The sequence below is a fragment of the Trichechus manatus genome, unplaced genomic scaffold (genome assembly GCF_000243295.1).
Source record: "Trichechus manatus latirostris isolate Lorelei unplaced genomic scaffold, TriManLat1.0 scaffold00012, whole genome shotgun sequence".
Classification (NCBI taxonomy): domain Eukaryota; kingdom Metazoa; phylum Chordata; class Mammalia; order Sirenia; family Trichechidae; genus Trichechus; species Trichechus manatus.
In genome coordinates this window covers 28,132,699-28,145,013 of record NW_004443948.1, presented here as the reverse complement: position 1 = coordinate 28,145,013, position 12,315 = coordinate 28,132,699, and the positions used below count along the sequence as shown (strand labels likewise).

Here is a 12,315-nt window from a genome sequence, read left to right as displayed (position 1 = left end):
GTAGGACATAAAGTGATACTCGTGAGGAGTTTGCCTCTTATCTCAAGTAGATACAAGAGACTAAATGGGCAGCTTCTGTCCAGAGTGAGATGGGAAGGCACAGAGGGTTAGGAGCTGGTTGTATGGACATGAGGAATCAGGGGTGGAAGGGAGGAGTTTGCTGTCACAGTATGTGGAGAGCAATTAAAGTCACATAACAATGTATGTATAAATTTTTGTATGGGAAAAAAAATATATTAATTATGCCCATTCCCACATTCACATTAACTCTAATTAAGAGCTCTATAGTTGATTCTCTTTGATTTTCCAGCTATACAAGAATATTATTTGCAAATAATAATTTTGCTCTGGTTTTTATAATTCTATTTCTTTCTCTTACCTAATTGCGTTGGCCAGTAATTCCAGAATATTGCCAAGCTATAGTGAAGACAGTGGCCATTCTTTTTCCCCGACTTTTCTGGGAATGCTTCAGGTGTTTAACAAATAACAAACGTTTTATTAGCTTTCCATAAAGATGTCAAAAACTGCTTCTGCACTTCTCAATTTTCCTTTTTCTTCACTGGCCTTCTTGTCCAATAACTTAAAGCCTGAAAATTCCTTCCACTTGTTTGAAGACGAAAAGCAAAGTTCTTCAACCATTAGTGTTTAAAAATGAAAAATTGGAGTGGAGTGCAGAGGGAAGAAGGAGCTGGCTAACCCCCACAACAAATGCCAAAGCAGAGGGTTAGAAAAAGTTCCTCCCAGAAAGTCACTCTTTAGAAGGGAAGAAGAGAAACGCAGGGAGGAGTCAGGGCCACCCCCGCCCCCAGGCCCGGGACGGTGCCACCGAGGAGATGAAATGTGAGCCCGGTGGCCAAGGACGCCAGAGCGCGGTGGGGAGAGACAAAAAGACCTCGGCCCCCAGCGCAGTCCAGCCCAGCCCGGGCCAGCGCGCGCCCCGGGTCCGCGGAGCCCCCACGGCCGGCCCGGGGTCCCTCCGAAGGCGCCCGGGGCAATGGCCCTGTCTCCGCTTTCCGCCCCTCTTGGGAGCGCTGCTCTCTCCATCTGACCGCCCTTTACCCCCTCCACTCCCTCCCGGTTCCGGGCTCTCTCTCCGGTCCCTGCCGTCTCTCCACACGTCCGTCCGTCCGTCCGTCAGTCCGTGCTCGCAACTCCGGCCACCGGCTTGAATGGACGCACCGAGGCTGCCCGGGCGTCCACGCATCTTGCTTTCGAAGTTGATCCTGCTCTTTGTCTACGCAGGTCGGTGAAATAAGACGGCGAGAAAAGGAAAGTGGGCTGCGGGCTGCCGCCGGGGTTACCCTGCGGGCTAGCGCGGTTTGGGCGAGACCCACGGGGACCTTGGTGGAGGGCAAAGGTCGCAGACGCCTTGCAGACCAGGCAGGCGCGCGCGCAGACCTGGTCCGGAGCTCCACGCGGGTTTGTTCTGTTTCTTTCATCTGCTCGTCTCTCCTCTCCATGTATTTCTTTTATCTTGTCCTTGTTTGCTTTTATTTTCCTTTCTCTCTTGGCAAAGAAACTTGGAAACTGCATTCCCACATTCAGAGGGTTTTACTTTCTGGAGAGAGTAAAATTTATCTAACTGTATCCACTACCCAAGAAGAATCTTCGGGGTGAGGACGAGGGGTGAGGGTTGGGAGGAAGGCTATTTTCAGAAGGCACCTGAAGTTCAGAGATATTGCTAAGGTCTGAAACCAACTCATCTGGTGACTTTCCCATTTCAGTATAGGCGACGCACCGCTCAACCCACCCTCCACTTTCTAAACATGGCAGTCTTTCCCTTTTAGAAATAAACCACCGTAGTCCTCCCTTTTTTATTCTTTAGAAGATGATCCACAGTGTGCAACATGTGAACAGTAGGATGTGTTGAGTTTAAATGTAAGGTTTTTGAGAGACATGAATTCACCCAGAGTCTAGTCTGTTTTCATTGATTTGGTTACGCAGTTGTTTATAAGTGAAGAGCATCCCATTTCCCTTCTAAACGTTCTCGGTGCGAATTGCTAATAATTGATGAAGCAAGGGAGTTTTCTTGTTTTGTGATTGATACGAAGCCCCAAATGGCCTTCCATTGGTTATTCATGTATAAAGTTAATTATACATGTGTTTTTGCAACTGTTTATAGTCACAAAACAGTGTAAGCTAAGAGCAAAGTTCTTTGTAAAACATTTTCGTGTCTCTAACTATGAGACATGACAAAAACCACAGGCTTACCCATGACCTTGCAATACTGAATTTATTCAGAGTGCTTTGATTTACTTTTTGATACAAAGATATTGTGATGGAAATGAAGATATCCTTCAACATCGTTATCTGAGCATCAAAATAATTGAATTTCTCATTCAATCTTGTCAGAAATGAGTCGAGATAACTTCTCTAGAAATTTTCAATATGCTTATTAAAATGTAAACTTATGGCTGTTTGTAAGCTGTCATTTTAAAGATATTTTCTTGTAAGGAAAATGTTGACTTCCTAATACAGAAATTCATAAAATTGGGAAAAGTTCCAACTGTTTGATGGGGAGAATCCACCTTCTAATCTCTATTACAACGCTTATTTCTTTGACTTAAATTGTATAAGGTTTACAGAATTTGGAGGACTGGCAGGATCAGTTGAATTAATATTACTTTTATATAAAAATCTTATCTTACTTCATTGGAACTGATAATATTTCTTTCTACTGCCTCTGCTTCTCAAAAGGAAAAAAAATAAAAAATAGTACGCAGTCAATAAAACTTTCTGTAATACTTTCACTGTCTCTTAGCTAGCAGTCCACTGAACCACAACTGTTCCTTGTTCTTTATGTCTCTGTGTTTTACTCCCTGAGATAAACTGAAAGCTCCTAATATGCACTCCTTCCTTCCTTTATTCTTGCTCCTTCAATGCTAGGTACCGAACCCCCAGCACTCAGGAAACCAGCAAAGTTGATGGGCAGCAATGTTGACATTTAGAAAGTTTTCACTCCATTCATTTCTTCATTCTATCGACATCCCTCCCTAAAACAAAATAAAACAAAGAACAGTAGTTACTGAGTTGATTCCAACTCATGGTGACCCCATGTGTTTCACAGTAGAACTGTGCTCCACAGGGTTTTCAATGGGTATGATCTTTTGGAAGTAGATTGCCAGGCCTTTCTTCTGAGGTGCTTCTGGGTGGATTCAAAGCACTCACCTTGGTTAACAGCCCAACACTTAACATTTTCTCCAGTCAAGTACTCCCATTCCCCCCCCCAAGTAAGCTACAAAGTAATTACAAGCCAGTACTAGATTAATTTATTGTCTTTGATAAGAAATGCTTAACCCAATAAGTGCTTTGGGGTTAATTCCTAAACTTTTTATGCCAGAGACCTTTTTATGCTTGCCATATTTATTCAACTAGTATTTATTGAATGAGGCACCCTGAGTGACAAACAGAACAGAAGCCATGCTCTGAGTTTTGTTGGGGAGATAAGGGATGCCCGTACATTACTCTGATGTATAAAGGGTTGTGTCATAGAAAAGGTATACTCACATGACATAGGTCTTCAAATGAAGCTGTATAGGACAGAGTCTGTTTTGCTCAGTATAATATTCTCAGAAACTAGCAAAATGCCTCGCACATTTAAAAAAAAAAAAAAAAAAAAAAAAACAGAACAAAACTTGGCGTTGAGTCATTTAGGACTTACAGCGACCCTATGGGACAGAGATGAACTGCACCACAGGGTTTCCAAGGAGCGGCTGATGAATTTGAACTGCCAACCTTTTAGATAGCAGCCGAACATTTAACCACTGTGCCACCAGGGCTCTGCTTGGCATGTAGGAGCTCGATACATATGTGTTCAGTGGAATTGAAGAGGATTTAAGGAACTAGGACTTTGAAGGATTGGAAAGCCTTGGATGTAGGGAGATGGACTAGGATATAGTGGGAGCAAAGGCAAAAATCATGACGTGTATACGCAGCAGTAAATAATTCCACTTGGCTGGGACTAAGCGATGCAGCTGGAAGCGAGTGGTTGGGGGTTAGATGTGGGTAGTCCAGACACCCTGGTAAATGTGCTGCTGGCTTTAAAGGGACAAGGACCTAAGAAGATGCACTGTGTGTAACCTGTGTTATTCCCCCCACCCCAGGCAAATGCATTACATCCAGGTTAAGCAAGTAAGAGCAAGGTTTCTATACCTGAAGCATCATGTTTTACTGTGGAAACACTTTTGGAAAGAGACCCAGTGAAGTGTTTATATTATTGTCCAACCCCTACTGCACAAAGACAGGATTCGCTCAAGGTTTTACCTTCCGGCTTCAGCCAGTGACTCTGCCCCTCCTTTTCCTTCCTCTGGTATCCTCAGCTATAGCTTACAAGAGCCTTTTCTGAGGAGAGAAAAAGTAGTTAAAACCAGCTGTGGATTTTCCTGGACTGCCTAGTTCTTCAGTGGTGGTGGGGAGCCTGGGGAGTGGCTTCTAGCTCATACCCTTTGAAGGTCATTGAAGAGAGTTAGAACTGGCTAATTTTCAGGGATACAAATTTAAAGATTAAAGATGATACTATTTATCTTCTGGGAACCATTGACATGTTTCATCCGTTCAAAAGTGAGAAAACGCCCTTATAAAATCCAAACTCTGATCTTCACAGAATCCGTCTCGAGCGCGCTGGCGAAAGCCACTTGTGTCAAAGTAAGGTTTGAAGTGTGGTAGAAACCTCAGTGTGGAGATGTTGCGCTTGTGAATGCATTCACCATGCTGTGAAATCCGCCCTTTCGGTGTCCTAATTCTGTAAAGTAGACACGAACACAGGAAAATATCATAAAAATAATGAACAGGTTGTGACATGATGGAGATGTTTGCTGCAGGTATGATCTAGCTTCTTGGCCACAAGATTTGGGGCTTGGTTTCCTGTAACTTTGACTCACAAATATTTTGAAAACACTCTGTCCTTATAATAACTAACTCCAGTACAATAGTAATAACTGAATCTTGAATATCCACGGAGAGTCTAATAAGATCTCACTGTTCTGGGCATCATTCAAAAGGCACCTATAAAGCTGCTTACACACTGGCTGTCCTGCTATGACAGAATAAGTGGGGACATCACCTCTCTCACGATCTGAATGGCTTTCAAGAGCATGAAGCAAAAATTTTCTGCTAAGCCCTTAAAATAACTGACCAGTCTAAATATTTGAATAAATTAAATAGCATTAACAATGTCTGGGATCCCTGAGTGGTGCAGATGCTTCAGTGTTAAATTACTATCCGAAAGGTTGACGGTTCGAACCCTTAGAAGACAGGCCCTCAGCCTTAAAAACCCTAAGGAACAGTTGTACTCTGCACACATGGGGTCGCCATGAGTCAGAATTGACTAGACAACAACTAACAACAGTAATGTCTGGGGAACAGTGGTAGTTCAGTGGCAGAATTTTTGACTTCCATGCAGGAGACTTGGGTTTGATTTCTGGCCAATGTGCTTTATGGATCACAATGATAGGATCTTCTACCGATCATGATGTCTTAGTCATCTAGTGCTGCTATAACAGAAATACCCCAAGTGGATAGCTTTAACAAAGAGAAATTATTTTCTCACAGTTTAGGAGTCTAGAAGTCCAAATTCAGGGTGCCAGCTCTAGCAGAAGGCTTTCTTTCTCTGTTGGCTCTGGGGGAAGGTCCTTGTCATCAATCTTCCCCAAACGAGGAGCTTCTCAGCGCAGGGATCCTGGGTCCCAAGGATGCGCTATTCTCCTGGTTCTTGTTTCTTGGTGGTATGAGGTCCCCGTGTCTCTCTGCTCGCTTCTCTCTTTTATAGCTCAAAAAGGATTGGTTTAAGAGACAGTCTAATCTTGTAGACTGAGTCCTGCCTCATCAACATAATCACTTATCCCATCTCATTAACATCATAGAGATAGGATTTACAACACATAGGAAAATCATATCAGATGACAAAATGGTGGACAATCACACGATACTGGGAATCATGGCCTAGCCAAAATGATACACATATTTTTTGGGGACACAATTCAATCCATGACAACGGGGATGGTGCAGGACTGGGCAACTGTTTCATTCAGTTGTGCATGGGGTTGCCATGAGTCGGAGGCCAACTCAATGGTAGCTAACAATAACAATGTCTAATTCACAGAATATCTGTGTATATAAATACGTATATATGAATATATATATGTACACACACACAGATACTTACAGAGCTATTGAAAATCACTGGGAAAACTATAAAATAAATAGGTTAAAAAACTTTGACTTTGCAGAAAGCATTCAGTGCCATGGCAAAAATGTATTAGCTTCTCCCTTGGTTCTAGATAACTAGATCATGCTTCCGTCTTCATATTTTCAAAGTGAATTTTAAATATAGTTACTGAATCTTATGAAGGTAATTATTTTTCCCTGTCATTTTTCTCACCACAATGCAAAAGAAAATCCCAAAGTTCTGGTTTGTTAATCTGTGAGGCAGAAATAAAATTGAGGGTAGGGGAATGTGAGCATCTCCACTGGCTCCACAAAAGCCATGTGTTATTGATAAAGGAAAATGAACCTTGCTACCTTTGATCACATTCCTTGCTAAAGAATCATCATCGTTGCAGAGAGAGGTGATTTAAAAGCAAAATCTAAATTTTACTTTCTAGGTAAGTCAATTACATGGACTCAAACCAAACCCAACCTGCTGCTGTCGAGTTGATTCTGACTCATAGAGACCCTATAGGACAGAGTAGAACTGCTCCATAGGACTTCCAAGGAGTGGCTGGTGGATTCAAACTGCCGACCATTTTGTTAGCAGCCAAGCTCTCAACCACTGCGCCACCAGGCCTTCACAATTACAAGAACATGTAGACATAAGTATAACTTTTTTCACTTTTATGTTATGCCTTTGACGGGAAATCTAAAGTATTATATAATTTATACAATGGATGATATAGCCATCAGGGATTGAGTTGGAAATTATTTATTTTGGGATTCTTGAACGTATAAATTAGAGAAAGAAAGGTCTTTGTTTGCCTTCAGGGGCTTAGAGTCTAATGGGGAAGAAAGACTAGTGTAGGCATTTACATGAATATGTCAGATGAAAATCTAAAAGCACTAAAGGTTGGTCGGTGCCCGTTAAGACATGAAATAGGATAATTTTTCCTGAATCTGTGATTTCAAAACTGTGACTGCACGTATGGGGTTTTTATTTTGCAGATGATTGCCTTGCTCAGTGTGGCAAAGACTGCAGATCTTACTGCTGTCACGGGACGACTCCCTACTGTTGCTCCTACTACGCCTACATAGGGAACATCCTCTCGTGAGTATTGGACAGATTTGCAATGTTGATGATCTTTCTCTAGCCCAGTTCTGTTTTCAAAAAAGGTACTAAGTTATAGGTATGGGGCAACAGAGGTTTTAAGATTGTTTATTGACATAAAATCTTTACTGGAGCTATTAAACGATCATCTTTATTTAGTGGGTTATATTTTTTGATAAACTGTACAAAGTAACATACAAATGAAATTGCCATGTTTAGAAGGGAGTTAAAAAGGAGTTCTAAAAGAAGTATTCTTTTATTGCTCAATTTTATGTACTATAATGGTATTTTAAGTAGACCCTATTCATATTACTGATCTTTTTTTCATGTGTTTGTAATTCATATGTTTTTGTGTATTTTGTTGAAGGATTTGTAAGTTAAAATTTATTATTGAATAGTGGTCAATTTATTTTGCCAACCATATATTAATTTGTCTTCTGTATCTAGTACATGTCAGGGAAAACAGAGTTTATGAATTAAAAAGTTAAGATACGAAATGTCAGTTCTCTACACAATGCAGATAAAGCAATTCCTCTGTCCTTCAGGAAACAAGTCTAGAGCTCAAAAAAAGGCAGGCACGAACAATGTAAAGTGATACATAAGCAACAACAAAAAACAGTGACATTTACAACTGGATGTGTTAAACATTTCCCCATAACAATTAAGAATTTATTTTAGAGCTGCTTCTGGGCAAAGGGAAATGGGGAGGCAAGACCTGCTTTCGGGGTTGTACATCTAGAAAAGGTACAGCTCTCACTTGCTCTACACACACCTTGAGACTGAAAATAAAAGGTAGAAAATTAGGAACATAAGAATTTCCTGAATCAAAATCACCCCCTGACTTTCAGATAGTGGCAGGAATCTAGCCTCAGTCCTCTTCCATTTTTATTTTTCAAGTGAACATCAGGACGATTTGGGAGCTATTCCATTGTGGTTTACCTTGCCCTGTGAGGCTCAAGTGGACGCAGGAAAGATTAGACACTAAGTGGTATGTGCCTGGCTATTTTAGGGATGTGTCTGTTGAGATGGCTTATAACTCATCCTCCATTTCCTGAGAATAGAAAACCTGGCACCACAAACAATTTCTAGAATCAAAGTTGGAGCTGATATTAGAGATTATGTCTCTCTGAATAAGGCCAAAAGAATCCTACTTCAGGATACCCTTGAAGACTACCATAGCTTTACCAGAAACGGCAAGTTAGAGGGCCAGTTGGTGAATAGAATTTAAGGATTCTTTGAAATGCAAGTAAAGGCTAAATAATCAGTTTGAATTTCTCCTCTTGGGAGACTTGGTGGGAAAGAGAGGAAGCTCCCTTCCTACTTAGAGAACTATCAGAATGATTTTTAATAGCAATTTCTTAGCTCGGAATACCATACACACACGCACGCACGCACGCACGCACGCACGCACGCACACACACGGTATATATATTATATATATATGGAGTCCCTAGGTGTTGCAAACAGTTTACATGCTTGGCCGCTAACCAAAAGGTTGGGTGTTCAAGTTCATACAGAGGCATCTCAGAAGAAAATCCTGGCAATCTAATTCCAAAAAATCAGCCACTGAAAAACTTGTGGGGCACAGTTCTAGTCTGACACACATGGGGTCACCATGAGTCGGAATGGACTCTACGGCCACCGGTGCTATGTATGTGTATGTGTATATATATATATGTATGTGTGTATGTACCATTGACCTATAGGGTCACTATGAGTCGGAATTGACTCGATGGCAACGGGGTTGGGTTTTGTTTTTTTTTTTGGACATGTATATGTATATATGTTTTACATTTCTTATCACTTCATAGCATTTAAAGTAATTTAAAATATTATTACAAAATTCAAATTTTATTTTTGAGTAGTCTCTACACCTCAGACGCTGCTATTCCAAGTAGATGCGGGAGCGGGCCTGGCCGATGGTATAGATTTGCGGCAACCTGGAGAGTGATTCTGTGATTCTGTGATCCTCGGGCTCCAGGCCCGTTTCTCTGGCCACTAACCATATCATGGTGTGTGCTGTATCCCTATTTCTCACCTCATGTTACCTCCACCCTGGTAGATATAAACAGAAGACATACTTAACTATTAATCAGAATATTTTTTAAAATTTAAATTTTCCAGCATTCTTTATGTATTTCATATTTGCAGAATATATACAGGTATACATTTTTCTGGTAGATATTTTAGGTCTTTAGCTAATTGCACCATTTGGTTGAAGTAAAGAATTAGTTGAGTTGATACATTGATCTGGGTTATTAGGGTCATGTACTTGTTATGTATGAAAAAAAAGAATTGTGTTTTTGGAGGGAAAAATAAACACAGATGGCATTATATTTTCAGGCTGTTAAAACTGAACTTTCTGTCCAAAATAGGAGCCACTGAGTAGATCCCTTGCTAAACAATTCTTAGCAAAAAAAAAAAAAAGGCTTTAAAGTGTTTTTCCTTTACTGGATAAAGGAGAGTACCTTTTCAGGATTTCCAGCTATTGTTTGAAATTTGAAAAGAGTTCTTAACTCCACCCAAAGCTCTTTTTCTTTTTTTTTTTTTTTTGAGCGTGTGGGGCTTGGAGGGAGGAGGTAGGGAAAAAAAAATCATTCAAAGAATGCTTAGAAGACTTTTTTCGTGCACATGTTTTCAAGTATTGCTATTTTGGAATTCATAAACTGTGCTTCCTCTCTTTCAAGCATCCATGCTCTTTCTTAGAAAAATCATTTTAATCATCTTAACAGAAAATTAGATCGTTTTAGTTATCAGAAAAATAATAAGGAAGAAGGTAGCAAGCACAATGAAATGTTACCTATCATAAATGAGTGATTTTGAAATGTGGTTTATATTTATGTTTGTTTTCAAAATAAAAAATGCCTTGGCTCCCTTTAAAATGAGCTAAAAAGAGTACAAAATATAATTTGGGTCATTTGAGGCCGTTCCTGAGGCGGTAAGGTACCTTGAGCCTCTCTGCTGAGTCTTCTCCTTGGTCGCCCACTGAAATAATCAGAAGGGAATGAAGATGTTTATTTCCTTCACCTGTCTTGCTGTTTCATAAATTCACAATTTATAGTGATTTGTTTTTAAAGAGATCACAGGAGCTAATTTGCAATGTATCTTTGAGTTGGAAAGTCTTATTTTACGAAGGTCACTCCTTTTTAGATATTTTCTGTTGTAAACATGAGTTAACTTTGGTAATAAATTCAGATCTCTTTTCCTTGTTAGGAACTTGAAAATTTAGTCCTGTCTCATGAAAAACTTTAAACTTAAAACTATATGTGTACCTACTTTTGATCATTATGGTCGCAGATACTGATTTCAATATAGAAGAATCACAACGTTATCTTCTGGAATTTAAGAATAAGTTTCTACGGTAGCCAGAGTATACTATTCAATCAGTTATTTACAAATACATATTGATTGTCTGTTACCATTGCAGTGCTGGGCTAGGACCAGGGATCCAAAGATGAGCAAACTGTCTATTCTGACACCAAGGACCTTGTAGTCTAATGGGAGTTGAAAGTGTAGGCAATAATTACAAACCAATGAGCTAATCTACAAAGTGTTATTGGAATTGGAGGGTCAGGAAAAGGGAAAACAGCTAAGTCTCTCTCTCTCTCCCTCTCTCTCTCTGTCTGTGTGTGTGTGTGTGTGTGTGTGTGTGTGTGTGTGTTTAGAAAGACATGTTCAGGAAAGGTATCATAAACATGGGATTTGAACAGAGTTTTTAAGGAAGGATAGATATTTACATAAACAGACAGAGAAGAAAGGAAATTCCTTCCAGACAGAGAGACTCCTTTGTACAAAGGCAAAGACATATGAAAGGAAATAATCAGTTGGGGAAAACCCATTTTTCCTATCTAGCTAGAGAGGAAAGGCTAACCTTTGAATCTAACACAGGATTATATAGACAAGACACAAGAGAGCTCCTTACTGCAACATAGTTTTATTGAACATAAAATAAAATAATTCAATATTTTTCTGGAAATAAGATGGCTGATTTTATACAACCAGTTGCCATCAAGTCGATTCTGACTCATACCAACCCCATGTGCTGCAGAGTACAACTGTACTCTGTAGGGTTTTTATGGCTGTGACCTTTCAAAAGCAGATTGCCAAGGCTTCTTTCAAGGAGCCTCTGGGTGGATTCAAACCGCCAACGTTTCCGTTAGTAGCCAAGTGAGTCACTGTTTGCGCCATTCAAGGACTCTGGTTTTACACAGAAAGGACATATTCTTATCCATCACTCTGACAAGGGGCAAAGATGAGAAGGTTCCTAACGGAGATTATATTTATTTATTCCATAGAGGAAATATTTGGAATGAACAGTTTGAGATGGTATGCTGTTTGGAACCATTTCTGACAGAATATATGACCTTATAATCATTTTTCCATTTATGAGATTTTTGACTATGAGGGCAACTGTTGAACATTACAAGCTTCAGTGTGTTTACAAATGAGGATTGGGCCAATTCGAGAAGTAAACAATTTCCCACTGGATTGATCCTCAAACATTTCATTCAGCAACACTTCTCCATGGAAAATAAACATTCTGCAATGAATATAGAAAGGGATATTTCGATTTTTGCTGCTCATGAACTTTAATTGGCATTCACTAGCAAGAAACTCCAGCGTAAAGATGTGGACTGTAGAGAACACTTCAGAACTGGCAGAATTCAAGGGAATAGAGGATGTAATTGAGTGGCTAATTACTGGCATCCAATGGAACAAATTAAAAACAGAACTTTTCTGAAAATGAAGGTATTCTATTATGTGAGGAGGAGAATAATTGTACAGTATTGAATATGGACCAAATATTTACTGGTTTGGATGTAGTGAGCCAGATGACAAGATAGAAGATTTAATCCCCTAACTTAAAACATAGATTTTTGCTTTTCTGGTTTGCCTTTGTAAAGTACTGATATGTCTGGGGATTCTTCAGAACACCATATTGGACAACATAAAATCCCCACAGGGAAAAATCAAAAGGAAGAACTAATAACAGAGATCCTAGTGGGATTAAGTTTCTTTTTTTCTCAATGAAACATGAAAGATGTATTACCCACAGT

General features: G+C 39.8%; 1 protein-coding gene across 1 annotated transcript in view; it reads left to right on the top strand.

Annotated features, from left to right (window-relative positions):
* The first annotated feature begins 833 nt into the window (after positions 1 to 833).
* The window catches only part of CYYR1 (cysteine and tyrosine rich 1), a 128,778-nt gene continuing 117,296 nt past the window's right edge, over positions 834 to 12,315 (top strand). Inside the window, 3 exon segments of the mRNA XM_012554139.2 lie at positions 834 to 1,096; positions 1,139 to 1,242; positions 7,156 to 7,258. Of these exon segments, the coding sequence (XP_012409593.2) occupies positions 834 to 1,096; positions 1,139 to 1,242; positions 7,156 to 7,258 (470 nt within the window).